General features: G+C 36.4%; 1 protein-coding gene and 1 pseudogene across 1 annotated transcript in view; both read right to left on the reverse strand.

The window, feature by feature from the left end:
- The window catches only part of LOC123649097 (phospholipid-transporting ATPase IB-like), a 106,271-nt gene that overhangs the window by 20,458 nt on the left and 64,889 nt on the right, over positions 1 to 20,924 (reverse strand). Inside the window, exons 26-29 of the mRNA XM_045567009.1 lie at positions 17,511 to 17,621; positions 13,778 to 13,852; positions 9,319 to 9,441; positions 5,626 to 5,704 (exon numbers count right to left, since the gene is read on the reverse strand). Of these exons, the coding sequence (XP_045422965.1) occupies positions 5,626 to 5,704; positions 9,319 to 9,441; positions 13,778 to 13,852; positions 17,511 to 17,621 (388 nt within the window). The remainder of the gene's footprint in view (positions 1 to 5,625; positions 5,705 to 9,318; positions 9,442 to 13,777; positions 13,853 to 17,510; positions 17,622 to 20,924) is intronic.
- Positions 10,556 to 12,531, reverse strand: LOC123648869 (annotated as a pseudogene).

The raw sequence follows: 20,924 nt of genomic DNA on the forward strand, positions 1-20,924 counted from the left end.
CAATTGTAACACTTTTTCTATCTCTTACTCTCTCTAAAGATATATTAAGTAACAAATGAATAAATACATCACAAGGAGTACATGAATGTAACTATTAAACCTAGTTTTATATGCATCTAAATTATCTGGCCATACCTCTACCTTGAAAGTCAAACAGTCCAGTGGGAAATGCTAGGTAACAAGATTGGGATTTTAAGAATTTTTTCACCATATTTTTGCACTATTTCTTTTCTAGGATTACTAAAATAATAAGCCTAACAGATCATTCAAAGTTATGATATAATTTTACAATTTTCTTCAATTATTGCTAAATCTGTTATAAAATTTATGAATTTCATCCTCTGTGAAGGATCAATACTATCTCAAGATTAAGGTGATTTATTCATATCTTCTTTACACTTTTAAAAAATCTCAAATATATATTGGTGGTCTCTGGTCCTGGTTGATATAGAAATTTTGGAGTGCAAATTCCTGACCCTAATACTGATTCAAATAGTATACTCACGTACTTGAAGCTCATTTATTCTGTTTTCTCCTGAGTTAGAACCCACTAAAATACTCAAAGCTTATAGCCTTTTCTTAAACTACATGAAAGGAAATATTTAGGGCATTTGATTGAAGGAAACTACAGATAAATATGTGGGTCAGGTTAGATCAGCTGGGAGTGTGACTATCATGGTCTGGATTGTGTATTGACTTAAACTCGGTGAATTTTACTGGGAGTGGGATAATATTACAGATGAGAACAATATTGTAATTGACTAGAAAAGGGAAGAAAACTACTACATCAGAAGGTGATATTTGGTTATATTGTCCAGATATGCATTCACAAAGGAGAGAGACAAAGTATAAGCTACACTGGGACAGAAGGAAAACTTCTAGTATGAGCATAGTGGTGAGAAACAGAAATTCCTTTCCTTCTGGATATTATACAAAATCAAAAATGCAAACAGAGAAAGTCTCCACAAAATCCATGTCACAAAAACAGAGACAAAAAAAATCCATAAATTCAGAAGCTAATTAAATTAGGGCTTCCAAGGTGTTAAGGTGAGCACAGAAAATGTGCTTGGTAAGTGGTAGTAAAAGTTCTCTGATATAAAGTAACTATAAAACTGACATAGGGGAGCAGAACTCAGAAAACACTGGCAAAAATACGCTCCTTAAAAACACCTTTTTCAAATAGCTGGAACAGTTGCCCCTTGAACAACATAGGTTTGAACTGTACAGGTCCACTTCTGTGAGGATTTTTCTTCTAGCTCTCCTGCCCCTGGGACAACAATACCAACCCCTCTTCCTCCTCCTCCTCCTCCTCCTCAGCCTTCTCACCACAAAGACAACAAGGATAAAGACTTTTATGATGATCCAGTTTCACTTAATGAATAGTAAATATATTTTCTCTACCTTATGATTTTCTTCATAGCATTTTCTTTTCTTTAGCTCATTCTATTGTAAGAATACAGTATATAATACATATAACATACAAAATATGTGGTAATCAACTGTTTATGTTATCAGTGAGGCTTCTGGTCGAGAGTAGAAGGTAAGTTGTTAAGTTCTTGGGAAGTCAAAAGTTACACTCAGACTTCTGACTGCACAGGGGCAGCACCCCTAACCCCTGCATGGTTTAAGGGTCAACCGTAATTCCATGAAGAACAACATAAAGGAAACTGGCACAGCACCCATAGGAAGAGACTATTTTATAAGAGGCAGAATGTTCTATTTCATGATTTGTGTGGTTATTATTCATTATACTATACATTTATGTCTGTTTGAAAGGAAATGAGTGGAAAAGAGCAGCAAAACTTACCAGATGAAAAATGCCTACAAGAGAATATTGCAACAAAATCCTATTAGAACCAGACAACAAAGAAATGATTGGAGAAGCTGGAACAAAAAGACCTGTTGAGAGCATTTGATATATTTAACTGTAGAATTAAGACTAAAAAAGAAAAAACCTAAATGTGCTAGAATAATCAGTCTGGGTGTTGTTATGTACCTATACAATGTGCAAATGATGCGATTTTATATAATACGTTATGGCACAGGTGGCATAGATGAGAAGTAGAGTAAGTTTGCAGATGGTCTCACCTGTAATAACCACAAGTCAATAAAGAACCTTCAAAGCTAACAAATTAAGAAATGGAATTATAAGTATATTGAACAGTACAAAGGTATGCCATGTGCAAGATAATGGAATGCTGGGGGAAAGTGAAGGAAGAAGGAAGAGAAATATGATAATTTTATCATTATTCATATGAAGAAACAAATGGATTTGTCTAAAGAAATAGAGTGATTTTTATATAAACTTATAACAAAAATTCAAACCTTCCTGAATATTGGAAGGCTACACAAAAAAGCAAGAAAAAACAATTTCATAACTAAAGATTACAAAACTGTATTACAACAGGAGATGCAAAGTCATATGAGATGTCTCAAACAAATCTATTTTTAAAAGATAAATTTCAGAGTGAATCTCAAAATAAAACCAAATTCTATACTATGTACAAGGAACACACCTAGAACAGTAATTTGTAAAGTTTGAAAAATAAAAGATGGTCAAGGAAAATACAAATTATTAATAAAAGCATGAGACATGATATTAACATTAGTTACAAAGAAATTGAGACCAAAAAGAATTATACAAGACAAAGAAGGATACTTTGTAAAATCAAATGGTACAAGTTACAATGAATATGAAACAGGTAAGACTATTTGTGCAACAAATAATAAACATTTCTAAATCATAGATTATGAGAAATAAAAAGGAAAACAAATATGATAGTAGAAGATTTTCACTTACCTTTCTCAGTCCATGACAGATCAAGAGACAAAAATTAAGCATGACCAAGACGTCTGCATCCACCCATGAAGAAGTAACAGGGCTTTCTCTCCTACTATAATCAACTAGAAAATTCGACAAAATATATGAAATAACTTTTTTTCAGATATTGGGAAAAATGCAGCACAGAACTTTGATCCATGAAAGAGTAAAAAATTGAGTCCTACCATTGTCCTTGCTTCATACCTGGAGGCAATTTCTACACTACTGTGCAGGGAGGGAGAGCCCAAAGAAAGCTCATTTTTGCTGAGTTAATGAGACACATTGGACTTTAGAGAGGCCAAGTAGTTGGAACTTGAAGAACAGAATATGGAAACTATCCAAAGAATGACCTCCGGAAATTCACAGAGGAGTCCTCATAAGCCCTTAGCTGAATGCCAATCTGCTTATGTGTACTGAGAAATTCCACAAGGCCAGCAAAAAGCAACTATCATGGAAAAATGAATTACTATAGCACTGCAAGCTGAAAAATTGAGAGATCTAATATAGAGCTAGGAATTGCTCCAGTCTTCATAAGGCAAAGTGAAAAGACCTTGTTCCATACATGAAGCATTCAGTAGAGACCCAAAATGAGATAACCTCAGTAAAGGAACGAAATTTGTCCTAGAGTAAATGATACACTAGACTCAACTTCAAAAGAAGAAAACCAAGTTTTGAAAGGATCAGACTGATCCACAGGCAACTTGACTGCTTGCCAAAACAAAGTCCAATTGTTTAAATGTATGCAACAAGACTATTCAGCAACATAAAATTCAGAATGTACAGCATCCGTTATAAAATTATGACATGCAAAAAAAAGCAAAAATTTGATCCATAACCAAGAGAAAATTGTGAATAGAAGCCAATCCAGAAATAATAGAGATGTTAGAATTAGCACAAGTCTTTAAGGTAAATACTACAAACATGCTTATGAATTTGAAGAAAAATATGAACATAATGAGGTGAGAAATGAAAGATATGAAGAATAACCAAACAGAATTTCTAGAGATAAAAAATAGTAACACATGAAAAGAAAATGTCACTGAATTGTGCTTAACAGCAGAGACACCGCTAAATAAAACATCAGTGAACTTAAAAACATGGGAAAAGAAACTAAAAATAACCAAAAAGAGAACAAAGATAGTTAAATTTATTCCTAAGTATTTCTTTCATTTTGATTCAATTTCATTTTTAGCTTGCTTATTTCTCTTGTGTAGAAATAAAATTGATTTTTGTATATTGATCTTATACCCTGAAACCTTGCTTAATTTATTAGAAACTTATTAGTTCTGACAGTATTTTAGTAAATTCTTTAGTTTTTTATATATAAAAAATTATGTCATATGCAAATAGAGATCATTTTACTTCTTCCTTTCTAACCCGGAAAATTCCATTTTTTTGCCTAATTGTAATAACTACAACCTCCAGCACAATGGTAAATAGAAATGGTAGAAATAACATTTGTTATCTTGTTCCTGATTTTGAGAGTGAAACCTTCAGTCTTTCACCATAAGCATGATGTTAACTGTGGGTTTTCATAGATGTCCTTTACCTTCAGTATTATTTGAAAAGTGGGTCTTCCAACAAGAAATTCTGTCATGTTTTGTTTATTTTGGAATTTCTTTATTTTGGCTTCACTTTTTTCTTAAATAGAGGTGAGGTCTTGCTATGTTCCCCAGGCTGGCCTTGAACTCCTGGGCTTGTGTGTTCCTCTCACCTCAGCCTTCCAGGTAGCTGAGACTACAGGCATGCACCACCAAACCTGCCCTTATTTTGCCTTCATTTTTGAAGGATTGTTTTTCTAGCCATACCAACCAATTTTTGATTGACATTTTATTTTTTTTAATCTCAGAACTTTAAATTTGTCATCTCACTGCCTTCCAGCTTCCATTTTCTCTGATAAGAAGAAAGCTGTTACTCTTACTGGAGCTCCCTTGTACATAATGAGTCATTTTTATTTTGCTGCTTTCAGCATTTTTACTACAATGTGTAGTTGTGGATCTCTCTGCATGTATCTTACTTGGAGTTCTTTGATCTTCCTGGATGTGTAATGTTTTTCAGCTAGTTTGGGAATTTTTCAGCTATTATTTCCTTGAAAATTTTTTCTACTCCATTATTTTCTCCTCTTGTACTGGTACTCCCATTGTGCTTACACTGGTGTGTTTAAAGGTTTCTCACATTTCTCTGAGGCTCTGGTCATTTTTCTTCATCCTATTTTTGCTCTGTTCTTTAGATTGCATACCCTCTATTAATTTAACTTAAATTTCAGTAATTCTTTCTTCTAGTTCAAATCTACTGTTGAGCCCATCTAACAAATTTTCCATTTTGGTTATTACACCTTTCAACTCCAGAATTTTCATTTGGCTCTTTATTGGAATTTCTATCTACTTATTAATCTCTATTTAGTAAGTCATCGTCTTCATACCTTCACACCTTCAAGCATGATTTTTTTTTTTAGTTCTTTGAACATATTTATAATGGTTATCTACAATTCTTTGGAAATGTTGTGTTTTCCATCAGAATTCTTGACTCAAATATTAGAGATTAACAATAAAAGCACTAGTTCTCAATTTAGACATGTTAGAGGCAAAGAGGATGGGTTCTAAAGGTCAGCTGTTACTTGTTCAGACTGCAATCTGTTAGCCAGAGGAATGCCTAACATAAGATTTACGTGAATATTTTATTTTTTTCTAAGTTCTATTTTTGTGTCCTCGAGCTCTTTTTGTGGAAAGACACACATACAAAACATTAACTCTAGTGAGAATAACATACTCCTTGCTGAATATTTGAAACAACAAATCCATTACCCTTCTCCAGCATTTTTTTGGAAAGCCAGAAGATAATGAATGAGTGGACCACACCATTTACACATTGAATCCAAAACTCCTAAAAGAAAACAAAACAAGAAAATCAAGATGGTATTTTCATCTAAATCTAAAAATTTGTCATACTGTGAAGTATATTTGCTGTGTATAAAACAGCTACAAAGCTAAAATGTTTTCCTGGAGATTGAAAAAAATCTATTTTTAAAATTCTACTTTTACAAGAAATGACTGTGAAACTATAGAATAATATTATTCTAAAAATAAATTTATTAAATATAAATGTATAGAACTAAAACATATTTGTTATAAAAATTATGAAGTCTTAAATTATCCAGTGAAACAGAACCAGAAGTAATTTTTTAAAAAGACAAAAATATTTTTAATTTTTGAATTATAGTGCTTTAAATGTAATTTCATATCATACTTTATATGGTATATTCTGATCCTTTACATTTACACCCTGACCCTGGTCAAAATAATTTTTAACAGATAATGCACAAAAATGAAATCTCAATAATATAAAATTTCTGGCCTCAGTCAAACAAGGGTACACATTAGTTAGATGATAGAACAACAAAAACAAAAGGCTTTGCTCTTTCAGTTTTAAATATGTCAGTTATTTGCATGCTTGGCAGAGAGACTTATAAATAAAGAACTAGAAAAGAATGTGGGAAAAACATATCTGGCCTGTGACCCAGAATTTCCTGGGGTAAGGCAATTTTTAGGAAAGAATGTAAGAAACCAGTTCAAAAACAAAATTAATGTCAGATTAGACACCCTCATGGCTCATGGAACATTGGGTTCAGACAGTATATAGAAAGTTCTTACCTCAATAGTAGACAATAATTATCCCTGGACTTAGCACTGCTCCTGTCCTGTCTAACAAATCTTATAAGTCACACTGAAAAGGATCATACTGTTTCCAGTTACCTTGCTTGTGTCCCAGAGAAAAAATTAAGAACATTTACAGGAATAAAAAAATATCCAGCACTTACCTAGGTAAAATTCATATATCAGGCACCAAGTCCAGAATTACCAGACAAACAAAGGAGCAGGAAAATACTACCCAAAATAAGGAAGTAAATAAATCAATCAAATCCAACCCAGAATGAACAAAGACATTAGAATTTGCAGACAAGAAGGGAGAAAAAATTATCATAGCTGTATTCTGTGTGCTCAAAGTTAAGTAGGAACATGGGAGGTATAAAAAATGTTCTGATAGAAATTCTAGGGATCAAAAACTACAATGTGTGAGATAATAAGTATACTGAATGGGATTAATGGAAGATTCAACATTGCAGAAGAGAAAATTAATGGCAGATAGATAGTGCAGAAGTAAATTCGAAGACAAAGTGACAAAAAAATACCCCAAATGAAATACTGAAAGAAAGAAAAGCTGCTAAAATAAAAATACAGCTTCAGAAAGGTTTTGTACAACTCCAAGTGACCTATGTGTAACTGAAAGCACAGCAGACGAAAGGCTAGAAAAATAAATTTGAAGAAATAACGTCTGACAGTTTTTCAAATTTGACATAGACTGTAAACCAGGTAGTAAGTATTTTAGGCTTCGAGGGTCTCATAATCTTTGTTGCAACCATTCAGCTTTGCTATTGTGGCACTAAAACAGCCATAGATAATTGTAAATAAATAAGCATGGCTATGATCCAACGAAACTTTCTTTATAAAAATAGGCAGAGGACTAGATTTGGCCTGTAGGTCATAGTTTGCTGATCCTACTCCTATAAACCCACAGATTCAAAAAGCATAAGAAACATGAAGAAACAAGACACATCAGAATGAAATGCTCACATGCAGTAATAAAGAAGAAATTCTTAAAAGCAGTCAGAGGGGAAAAGGACACATTACTTAAAGAGACATAAAGACAAGGATGACAGCAGTTTCACATCAAAACAATGCAAACAAGAAGACGATGGAAAATACTAAAAGAAATAAACTAACAGCCTAGAATTTCATACCAAGCAAAAATAAGTCTTCAAAATGAAGGTGAAATGAAGACTTTTTCATACATGCAAGAGCTGAAGGACTTCATCACCAGCAGATTTGCACTATAGGAAATGTTAAAGGAAGTCTTTCAGGCAGAAAAAAAATGACAACAGATAATAATGTGAATCTGCACAAAGGACAGAAGATCACTGAAAATGACAAATATATGGGAAAAGATAGGAGTTTCTCTTACCATTTAAATCATTAAGGATAGTTATTTAAACAAAATATGAACAATATAGTATGGGGTTTATAAAATATGTAAAATTAACATGTATGACAACAATAGCTCAAAGGTTAGGAAAAGAACAATGGAATCAATATTATATTAAGCATTTTACAGTATATGTGAAGTAGTATATCACTTGTAGGTAAATAATAATAACTTAAAGACATATACTATAAACCCTAAAATGACTTCTAAAATAAGAAAACAAAGAGTTATAGGTAATAAATCAACAAAGAAGATAAATTGGAATTTATAAAAAATAATCCAAAAAGGGTAGAAAAAGTAGGAAAAATTAAAGGTAGCACAAACAGAATGGCAAGATAGTAAGTTTAAACCTTACCATATCAATAAGCTCATTCAATGTAAATGCCTTAAATATCTAATTAAAAAGCACATATTGTCAGATCAGATAACAAAGTAAGACTACAAGCTGCCTACAAGAAACACTTCTAAATATCATGACGCAAATAAGTTAAAAGTAAAAGAATGGGAAAAGAAACACCATTCAGACACTAAGAAAAAGCTGAAGTGATTATATTATTATCAAAATAAATTTTAAGAGCAAATAATACTACTAGAAATAACAAAAATCATTTCACAATGATAAAGAGATAAATCAAGAGAATATAACAACCCTAAATATTTATACACCTAAGAACAGAGCTTCAAAAATACATGAAGCAAAACTGGTAGAACTTCAAGGGGACATAGCTAAACCCACAATTATGGTTGAGATCTCCACACCTCTCAGTAACCAACAGAACAAGTGGACAGAAAATCAGTAAGAAACGTGGACATTTTGAATAAAACTATCTTCAAATTTGACCTAATACACTTTTCCAGCAAAGATGAAATATTCAGAAGATAGACTATACTTTGAACCATAAAACAAGTCTGAATACCTTTAAAAGGATTTTTATGTTTCTCCCACGTGTCTATAATTTGTAAAGGCTTCACAAATGATTGAGACGTACAGTTAGGCTTATTCAGATTTGACAGTGTGTATGTCATTGTTCTCACAGCCTGTAAAATTCCTTTAACTCCCCCACTGAATGTCAACGCCTATGGTATCGTGAAGCAGTCATTCCAAGAGAATCCCATGAAGCCGTGTCTCATCCAAAAGTGACCCTGGTTCCTCTTTTGTCCTTCCCAGGACTACCCATTCCACAACATGCCTCCTGACACTGTTTAGTGCCCAATCTGTGAGACCACACGTGGTACCTTGCTTCTTTTTCACAAGACTTTTTTTGCATTTCCCAATACTGTTATTTCTCTTATTCAAACCTCAATTGCCTGGCTATGCTACAGTAGCATGAAGATGGCACAAGGCTGCATTCCTCATGTTTTAAAAATTATTTTTCCTAAAGCATTGGGATGGGAAGAGACCAAAGGTACCTTTGGATCAAGTTAGATGAAAGACCTGCAATAAACTTTCTATTTACCTTTGTGCTGAAAATTTCCCCTGTCTGAGATATGGTATAGAGCCGTGGATACTTGAGCAGGCTCCTCTGACTGCAACATTGCTCAAAGATTCCCAGCGTAAAAGCTGGTAATGAAGTGAAAATCTACATGGAAAACAAGAATCTATTTTAAAAAAGAGCTTTTAGTCTGTACCTGAGTTAGTAATACTGCACCAGTGTGAACTTCCTACCTTTGATAAGATGATTATTAAAATATTATGGGGGAAGCTGGGTGAAGGATATATAGAACTCTCAACTATAATTTTTGCATCTTGTGCTAAGTCTTAAACTCTTTAAAACAAAAATTATTTACAAAGGAACTATTATTGAGTCACAGATTCAAACAGATTTAATCAGTCAAATTATGACATAATTTTTCTGATTGATCAAAAAACTTTTGTTCCCCATGTTGGGGGGCAGGGATCACAGGGTAGTTTAAACCTCCCAAGTCCATTTGACCTATCTACTCAGGTCTAAGATGAAATTTTTTGATATTTTAAATAATCTCTATTCTTTAATTGAGTACCAAACTGATTGGTAGTCACATCTGCAAGTACAATCAGAGTGTAACAACTTCTTGAATGAAATATTAGCAAGGTTAAAAAGATGGACCAAATTTCAAACTACCCAAGCATTACATTCAGTTGTCACATCACTCACTGACATGACAGCAGGTCTGGCTTCAGTCACTCCTCCGCACACTCGCACCACACCAGGCGCCCAGCCACAGAGCCGCTTTGCAACATGGGACCTATAGTCAGGGGCGGCATTCTCCAGGCCAAACTTTAAATAGATTAAAAAATGTAATTTCTAATTTTACAGAAATGCTTGTTCAAAAAAATACTTTCTCTCGCTCCCTCATCTCCTATGCCGAAGGATGTATGTTTTTTTTCCCAAGCTAAATCTGAACCCTCAAAATTGATTCCAGGCAGAAAATCTCAGCAAATTAAATAAAAAACAAAAATAGAAAAATTATACTTTATATATATATGCATGTGTGTGTATATATACACACTGATTGGAACGTTCCAGCATTTAAAAATCACATTAGAGATGAATTTTGGGATCGTACTGCTCACAACTCCAAAATCCATAATGATTCACAGACGTACTTATTCTGGTTTCCTTCCTGGCTACCGGCTCCCCTCTGAAACAGGTCAGTGTGGCCACGGCCCAATTTTAATGGGAAGAGAGAGAAGTTTGTGAATATTTATTTATTTCACTTTGGTGATCTGGGCAGCACATATCCCTCTTTGACATTATATCACGTCACTCCCTGGGATATAGTCCTATGGCTAAACTGGCGTCTCTGTTCCCCGATTTTTCAGCTGCTCCCCTGGGAATGGCATTGCCTTGGACCTTACTAGTCCTTGCTTCTGGCTTCGTGTGGTTTCTCAACAGACTTGTCAGGAGCTTCATTCTCTTCATTTTTGGTGGGAGACACTGCATTGGAGCGAAGTTCCCACAGGGGCTGCACAAGAACTGAAGATGGCTCTTTAGGGGGCTTCTGGCACACTTCAGCATGACTTAGCTTTTGGGGTTCCTGTAGGGCCACGGCCATAGTGGCATTTGTGTTACTATTACGTGGTGAAGCAGTATTTGCCCCTAATGGCTTTGCAGTGGTTGGGGAAGAAACTGGTATAGTTACCTGGTTGAGAACATCCTTCCGAACAGTGGAATCCTTTATTAAATGAATCCCCTATGATCCTTTTCTTGCTGAGCTGTGCTGCACACAGGAGCTCAGCTGCACATGGAGGACCAGTGCTCACACTGAGTTGCTGGGCAGACGTGCAGTCTGTCCGCTCACTCTCTGCAGCCATTGGGCAACTAACCCTCAACTCTTCATTATCCTTTTCTTTGTCTTTAACCACATCAGACACCCTATTCTCCAAAACAAGTTCACCTGGCATTCTTGATGGCCTTCCAGGGAAAGGAGGAAAATTTGAGGCTAGCAAGTCAAACTTAAGTGTTGGAGGCTTTGCTTCAGCTGTTGAGGATGGGGTCTTGGGATCCTGTTGTCTTCTCGTCGTCTTTGACCTCTGAAAAGAGTTCTCCTGCTGCTGCCATAATCCCTGTTCTGTTCCATCTGCAAAGTGGTACTCCCCTTTGTCAGGTAAGTTTGCTCCTGGAGACCTGTTACTGCAGGGCTATGCTGTTCAGTTGGAAAGTTCCTTGAATTCGATCTGTTCAACTGTCCATCCCCCAACAACACAGAGCCCTCTGTTGAGTGTTCTGAACCACTGGATGACTTAAAATGAGGCTTCACACAATTTTTTTGGAATGGTCGACCCATATTTATGGCAGCAGTATTTGTTTTATAAGATCCCGGTGAATGAAAGCCATTCATAAAACTACCATTGGGAAAGGGAGCCAGTGGTGTTTCTAAGTAAGGTGCAGGATTTGGAGACCAGGTCTGAGGCACAATACTACAGACCGAGTACTGCTGATGAGGGTTATATACAGGCTGTATAAAGACTGGCGAGTGTGAATGGGCTGGCTATGCATACTAGAATCCATGAGTCGATAACCATTCCTTAGCAAAAAACTGTATTGATGGCTTTTATCCTTGCCATGATTGGCTTGCCCTGAAATGTTTTAACTTCTTAAGTATTTAAAAGCCTGCTGTGCATCTCTGTCTGACTGGAAAGTGATATACCAGCTGCTATTTTGTGCAAACTCATAGCTTATCACTTTGGGGCAGTTTTCATTTTTGAACAAAGTTTTTACTTCCTCCATTGGTGGTATTTCAGGAATCTCTCTAAGAATCACAATACAATGCTTATGACTTGGTCTCACCTTCTCACTCTTCTCACCAACTCGTACCAACTTGTACTAACACTTCAAGAATTAAATCAGGGTCTGTGGTCAGCTTTTTTATTTCTTCCATGTTGGCAACTGTCCAAATTGGGATGAATTGATCACTATCCATTTGAGATATCAAGTAATGATCCTCTGACAAATTTTCTCATGAGAAACAAAATTCTAAATGTTTCTTCAGACATTCTTTTAGGTCTTCTGTAGACATTGCTGATTTGCTTTCTCCCAGAAACATCATATATTTGGTAACTCAGATCTTCTGGTCCTAAAATCATTCCATCAGTTGATTCTTCAAGGCCTGTAGTATTTCTTGTGGTTTCACAAGATGAAGAATACATTACTTCATACTCCTTACACATATCTTCTGATGGCTCTGTATTACCCCGCTGGAAAGCAACATGTGGGGCCATGGAGGGAGGAAGGTAAAATGCGCAGATAACATCTAAAGGAACTGGTTTAAATCCTAATGCCAAAGTATGGCAACAAACTCCTCCTGGAAGCATAATGCCACCCCAGTAACTCATGGAACTGACAACTCTTGGCATGAAACAGCAGCCACATTAGAATTTCTTTTTCTTTCAGAATGTTAGAGATATTACATTGTCTTCTGGCCTGCATGTTTTTTTTGTTTTTTGTTTTTTGGTTTTTTGAGACAGAGTCTCGCTCTGTTGCCTGGGCTAGATTGCCATGGCATTAGCCTGGCTCACAGCAACCTCAAACTCCTGGGCTTAAGCAATCCTCCTGCCTCAGCCTCCCCAGTAGCTGGGACTACAGGCATGCACCACTATGCCTGGCTAATTTTTTTTCTGTATATATTTTTAGCTGTCCAGATCATTTCTTTCTATTTTTAGTAGAGACGGGTTCTCGCTCTTCCTCAGGCTGGTCTCGAACTCCTGACCTCGAGTGATCCTCCCACCTCAGCGTCCCAGAGTGCTAGGATTACAGACATGAGTCACCACGGCTGGCCTGGCCTGCATGGTTTTTAATGAGAAGTCTGCTTTTATTCTTTCTAAATTTAAAAATTTTTTTTTAGAGACAGGGTCTTGCTCTGTCACCCAGGCTGGAGTGCAAATGGCCTGATCATAGCTCACTGCAGCCTGAAACTTCTGGGTTCAAGTGATCCTCCTGCCTCAGCCTCCAGAGTAGCTAGGAATATAGGCCTATGCCACTATGCCTGGCTAATTTTTAAGTTTTTTTTTAGAGTTGGGGTCTTGCTATGCTGCCCAGGCTGCTCCCCAACACCTGTCCTCAAGTGATCCCATGCAAGTATTCTGTTTTTCACTTTCAATACAGTATTTAATAAATTACATGAGATGTCCAACACTTTATTATAAAATAGGCTTTGTGTTAGATGATTTTGCCCAACTGTAGGCTAATATGTGTTCTGAGCACATTTAAGGTAGGCTAGGCTAAGCTCTGATGATTGATAGGCTACGTATATTAAACGCATTTTCATTTGTGATGGGTTTATTGGAAAGTAACTCCATCAAAATTTGAGGAACACCTATATTTGTGCTGCCTGCTAAGTATACAGATGATTGACTTAGAAACACTCCTCAGACACAAACAGTGGAGAATGTTACTAAAGTCTGCATGTTGTCAGATAGAGATAAAAAATGCTTACCACATTGTACAAGCTGATGCACCAATGTTCAAATATAATCTGCCCAGAAAATCCATTAACAAAGGCGAACCAAAGCTGAAAGACAAGGAAGCCAAATGAAACAGTCTATCAGTGTTTTATTATATATCCATACATTAAAAAGAAGTGGTACAGGAAAGGGACCCCTTCAGTTGGCTGAGCTGCTAGAGAATAATTACTGGTAGGGCCCATAAAATTGTTCCTTCATAAATTATGAGTTGCAAATACCACATATCACTGATATTAAAAAATATCGATGTACTTTGGTAACTAATGGCATACATCTTTATACTAACATATGAATTTCTTGCAAATGTTATTTGCAAAAAAATCTCCCAAATCAAGTAACAAATGTCTGCCTTTGTAACAAGTAACAAACTATGTCTTCCGTGGGCACGATTTTCTCAAATACCCTATCTATAGTACGGTGTGTTAACAGTAATGGCCAGCATATGCAGGGCACATATGCACCAGGCATTATGATGTTGCTTTAAATACATTATCATATTTAATTCTCATAAATAATATTATAAACTAGATATTATTATAATCTCATTTTAAGAATTGGGAAAAACCAAAGTTCATGGAGATTAAATCAGTCACTCAGGCCACACAGATAACAAACAGCAGAGATGGGATTGGAGCCCAGATCCATATGACTCATGGCCTGCACCCTAAACTCACATGTTAGGGGTGATTTACTAAAGTGAATCATTAGTCATAAGACTCTTCATATAGTTAACACTGTAAATTAGAAAAAGATCCTCTTTGGTCACATTTCATAGTTTGGGATTATGAAGACAGGAACCTCAATTCCCTCTTTTTAACTATAAGAGGTAGTCCTTATTTATTTATTTCAAAATATTAAAGGGGTACAAATGTTTTAGGTTACATGGATCACTTTTGTAATGCTTGAGTCCCAGCTAAAAGGTGGGCCCATCACCAAAATAGTGATCATAATACCCATTAGGTAGGTTTTTGCCCATCCCTTTCTCCCCCTTCCTCCCCCCCACCTCCTGGTTGATTTACACTGAATTTTACTTTCATATGTACATGTGTGCTCATCGGTTAGTTCAAATTTAATAGTGAGTACATGCAGTGTTTGTTTTCCATTCTTGAGACATCACACTTAGGAGAATGAACTCCAGTTTCACCCAGATTGTTGCAAACGGTATTAATTCATCTTTTTTATGTCTGAGTAGTACTGCATGGTATATATACACTACATTTTCTTAAGCCACTCATGAATTGATGGGCACTTGGGTGGATTTCACATCTTTGCAATTGTGAATTATGCTGCAATAAACATTCAAATACAGGTGTCTTTTTGATGAAAAGTCTCCTTTTCCTTTGGGTAAATACCCAATAGAGGGATTACTGTATCGAATGGTAGGTATACTTTTAGTTCTCTGAGGAATCTCCATATTGTTTTCCATAGAGATTGTACTAATTTGCAGTCCCATCAACAGTGTATGAGCATTCCTTTCTCTCTGCATCCATACCAGCATCTATGGTTTTTGGACTTTTTGATAAATACCATTCTATTAATAACTGGGGTCAGGTGATATCTCATTGTGGTCTTTCCTCCTAGTTTCATAGTTCTCCTCATAGAGATCTTTCACCTCCTTGGTTAAGTATATTCCTATGTATTTTATTTTCTTTGTAGCTATTGTGAATGGTATTGAGTCTTTTGTTTTACTGACTCTCAGCTTGACTGTCATTATGATACAGAATTGCTACTGATTTATGTGTTAATACACTGATTTTGTATCCTGAGACTTTACTGAATTTATTTATCAATTCCAGGAGACTCTTGGTGGAATCTGTGGGGTTTTCTAGATAAAAGACCATATCATTATTGAAGAGCATTACTTTTATCTCTTCTTTCCCAGTTGGGATACTCTTTATATTCTTCTCTTGTCTGATTGCTCTGACTAGGACTTCTAGCACTATGTTGAATAGAAGTGGTGAGAGGGGATATCCTTGTCTTGTTCCAGTTCTTAAGGGAAATGCTTTCAACTTTTCCCCATTCAGTATGATGTTGGCTGTGGGTCTGTCATCTATGGGTTTTATAATTCTGAGATATGTTCCCTCTAGTTTGTTGAGGGTTTTTATGGAAAACATATTTGGGGAAATAATTGAGGAAAATTTCCTTTCTCTTGCTAGAGATTTAGACATTCAGATACAAGAGGCTCACAGAACACCAGGGAGATACACTACAAGGCAAACTTCACAAGACATATAATTATCAGACTATCTAAAGTCAACATAAAGGAAAAATATCCTAAAATTAGCAAGAGAAAAATGTCAAATTATCTATACAGGAAATTAGACTAACAGCAGATTTCTCAGCAGAAACCTTATACACCAGGAGATATTAGAGTCTTTTTTTCAATTTTGTTAAAGGAAAGAACTGTCATCCATGAATTTTGTATCTTGCTAAACTAAACTTCATAAATTAAGGAGAAATAAAGTCATTCCCAGAAACGCAATTGCTAAGGGAATACTTCACCACTAGATTGGCCCTGCAGTAAATGCTCAAGAGAGTTCTAAACATGAAAACAAAAGGTCAACACTTGCCATTATAAAAACACATAAAAGCATAAAACTCATAGGTCCTATAAAACTGAATAATATTCCATTGTGTACATATATCACATTTTGTTTATCCATTCAAACATTGATGGACCTTTGGGTTGCTTCTGCCTATTGGCTATTGTGAGTAATGTTGCTATGAACCTGGGTGTGTAAATATTTCTTTGAAATCTTGCTGTCAATTTTTTTGAATATATGACTGGATGTGAGATTGCTGGATTATATGGTAATTCTATTTTAAATTTTTTAAGGAACTGTTACACTCTTTTCCATAGTGATTACAATATTTTACATTCCCACCAACAGTGTGCTAGGATTCCAATTTCTCCACATCCTCACCAACACTTGTTACACTTGTTATTTTCTATTTGTTTTTTTATGTTTTGGGTAGTAGCCATCCTAATGGGTGTGAGATAGCATCTCACTGTGGTTTTGATTTGCATTTCTCTAATGATTAGTAATGTTGAATATAACTTTATATGCTTGTTGGCTATTTGTATATTATCTTTGGAGAAACATCTATTCAGGTCCTTTGCCCAGTTTTAAATTAGGTTTGTTGTTGTAGATTTGTAGGGATCCCCAATGTTAGAGGTAAGGCCTGATAGAAGTTGTTTGGGTCATAGAGGTTGATCCCTCATAAATGGCCTGGTACCATCCTTGCTGTAACGAGCGAGTTCTTGCTCTATTAGTTTCCATGGGAGCTGGTTGTTCAAAAGAGTCCCCCCTCTTCTCTCTCTCTCTTGCTTCCTCTCTTGTCATGTGATCTCTGCATGTGCTGGCTCTGCTTTGCCTTCCGCCACAAGTGGACACAGCCTGAAGCCCTCACCAGTGCAGACGCTGGTCTATGCTTCTTGTACAGCCAGCAGAACCATGAGCCTGATGAACCTCTTCTTTTTATAAATTGCCCTGCCTCAGGTATTCCCTTACTGCAGCACAAGTGGACTAAGACAACTTAACATATATTGTTTACTTGATCATTTTTGTGAACAAAAACTTAAAGGAGGATTACATTAACAGCTCTAAGCGAGATAAATATTAGAAAAAAAAATTAAACTACCAAGCCTGATGTCAAGGAAAAGACCTAACTCCTCAATGGAAGAAATGGCATCTCCTTTCTTACCTCAACAACACACAGTACGACATTCTTGTAGAAGCAATACAGTATGCATTTGGTCACTCGAAAATAGTTCCAAGTTCCATGAACCAACAGAAGCTTCTCAAGGTAGCTAAACTGAAAAACAGAAAAAACAGTCAATGCAAGTTCAAATGAACTTACTATTTAGTGATAAAATCCACAAAAGGTCATTTTCCCAGTATTTTGCAACCCAGCAGTTCCCTCTGTAGAGAATAAAACACAGAAGGTGAGAAGAATAAAATCAACTCCATTGACAACCTGACATGGCAGTTCACTATAAATGAAATTAACTTCTCTTATTGTTCAAAAAAAACCCCATTAAATATCACTTTTTTGCCCAGCAAGTGCTTGTCACATGCATGGCTTTTAATTGAATCTGATACACATTTAGGATCTTAATAATGAGAAGGGGTCAAAATTATTTAATGAAAAGAACATCAAGCTAGGCCAAGGTAGAGGGTGCCTATAGTCCCAGCTACTGTGGAGGCTGAAGCAAGAGGATCACTTGAGCCCAGGAGTTCAAGGTTGCAGTGAACTATGATTGTGCCACTGCACTCCAGCCTGCGTGATGGAGTGAGACCTTGTCTCAAAAAATAAAAAAGTAAAAAGAATATATTGAGATCAGGTGAAGTAACAAAGCCTTATAGGAATCAGTCCCCCATTTATTATAATAAATAAAAGAAAAATAAACAAAAATTTAAACGGGAGGTAATGGGCAACCTCTGCCACACTACTCAGCCTCCTCACCTTCATGCACACTTCCTTTTCCATGGCACCTATCCCTTTCTAGTACAAGACATGCTTGACTTGCTTATTGTACTGTCATGTATTTTTACCCCCTAGAATGTAAGCTCAACAGGGGCAGGACTCATGGTTTACTTTATGTGCTGATGAATCTGAACACCTACAAACATGCCCAGGATGTGATGGGCACTTAATAAGATTTTTTTGAACAAATAAATATTCAGGTGAGTTATTCCATAAAATGAGGTAATTCATAGCAATTTAGTGACTCCTAGATTTAAATACTGACTTCAAAAGAGCATATGGGAAAACTAAACCTTTTAAAGAAGTCTATTTAAGTGTTGGGAAAATAAAGGGGGCAGGACAGGGAGGGAAACATTGAATTATAAAATTCATAGCTAAACCAAAAATAAGTGAATTTAAAAATAAAGGTTTTTTTTTAAACATAGAGCCTAATATTAAACTTGAGTCATTACAGACAACATTCTTATTATCTCAATTTTTGGCATTGCAATGATTTATTTTCAGGGAAAAAATTCTACATCAAAGTTCTATTTCTTAGGATTATTTAAAAATATTAAAAACTCTGGGGAGGGTGCAGCAAATAATTTACTTTCTTCAGGAAATAAAGAGATCTCAGTTCTGAGCAGAATATCATGCTGACGTGCTCTGGGAAAGAGGAAAGTCGTACGTTACCAAGGGGCACGGAGTAAAGGATGGTGGTTTGACCTACTGCTGCAGCTCGAGTAAGGGTGGCGGCAGATGGGGCAGAAGTGGGAAAATGTCCACCACAGTACTGGGTGAGAAGAAGTCATTTTGGGAAAGGTACAAAATGGCACACACCATGGCTGAATAACCTCGCCCTATCTCCAGTCAAGGCTGCTCTCAATTAAAGAAAGATGGGAAACAAAAATCGATGCAGCTTAAAGTGCTTTCATTAACCCAAAATGACTTTTTAATAGGGGCCAAAGTGTGAATCAAATCAATCTCCTGCATCGGGGACTGGCTACTGTAGCATTTAGGGGTGGGTGGGAGGAAGGAAGACACGAAAGCCTGAAATCACACCATCTGCATGATCACAAATGCCGCTGTGATGAGAGAGCCCAGAGCAAAGGCAGAAGAGGCTTCGCGCTGGCGGGCGCTGGAGAGTGGGAGGTTCCCCTGGGAGGACAAGAGCTGGTCTGAAATGGAAGCTCCGTGGTGGCGGGCTCACAAAACCCTGCCTTCCTCTTTCAGGTTTCTGTTACAGTGGCCTTTGGGGGTTCTTTTGATCTCTCTAAACTTGGCCATCTCAGGAGCAGATTAGAAACCTGCAGCTCTAAAACTAAATAATCTGAATGGAATGTGTGTCTTAATTGCTACATTGAAGCATCTAAACACAATCAAGAATCAAAACTTGCCTCAATCCAAAATACCGTTTCTGAATTAAGTGAGACAAACAAACAGTTAAGAGAGGAGAGAAAGGCTTTAGAATCCCCAGATCTTTCTGTCTCTCAGGTGCCGTCCACTGTCTCCCCCTCTACTCTTCACTTCCCAAACTTCCTTTCTTCTCTGTTAAGTCATTCCCCACTAGTAGCCTCCTTCTGCTTCCCAACCTCAGCTTACAAAATGTGCCCCTTTGAAATCAGGCCCTCTAATGATCCTGAGACTCCCCAGGTCTCTTTTGTCCCTTGCACTAAAGCTGAACTCCCTGCTACAGCCAGCAAATGACCTAGAGTTACTCAGGCCCCATCACTTTGCTAGTGAATCTCACATTATTACTCTGGCTTACCAGCCTCGTGCTGCACTTTTTACCAACTTGCTCACATGCTGTGGACAAAGGCCAGGCCACACACTGGGCAGCAAAAGCAGATTGGACCAATCCCCAACAGGGTTTAGCAAGACCTGTATGCACCTCCCTAGAATCTGGCCTACAGTATTGGAAAAGGCTTGACAATTTACAAGGAATTTACATAGGGCCCTCTTTGAAGCATTTCTTAAGTCCATAGACTGAAATAAAATTCAAACTTATATTCAAGAACCAAATGAACCAGTTCATAACTATTATAGTTGACTCCAATCCATTTCTAAATGGGGAAAGGTAATTAACTGTTGAATTTGTCACCAAAAACCTCAATCTATTCATTATGCAAGTAAATCTTTAGTCCACCCCATAACAGATTTTACCCATGTTCCCAATGTAACTGTTCAAATTGTACATCTGGTCCCTTTTACAAACTTTTAGACCCATGTATTCAGATTCCCTGCTTTACCCTAACGTCCCTTGCACTAAAGCTGAACTCCATGCTATCGCCAGGAAATGTCCTAGAGTTACTGAGACCCCATCAGAAACTTAGTGCCTAAGGTCTATAGAAAAGACTTCAAAATTATAAATAAAAACTGTAAAAAACATAACTTGACAAATTGCAACATTTATGATCCTGGCCCTCTAATTGTTGATGGTCTCCAACAATGTAATAATTCAATAATAGAAACTTGTATAAATACTACTTACACCTCCCTATAAATAACTATTAACACACTAGGTACCCTACATGGGATTACCTGTTGTGCCCCACCAGGATATATATTTTCATTGGTGGAGGATTTGACAGTCAACCACATGCGAGGGCAACATCATGCCTTGATAAATGGAAAATAAAAAGCCAATGTGGT

Source organism: Lemur catta, chromosome 13, assembly GCF_020740605.2.
Source record: "Lemur catta isolate mLemCat1 chromosome 13, mLemCat1.pri, whole genome shotgun sequence".
Taxonomy (NCBI): Eukaryota; Metazoa; Chordata; class Mammalia; order Primates; family Lemuridae; genus Lemur; species Lemur catta.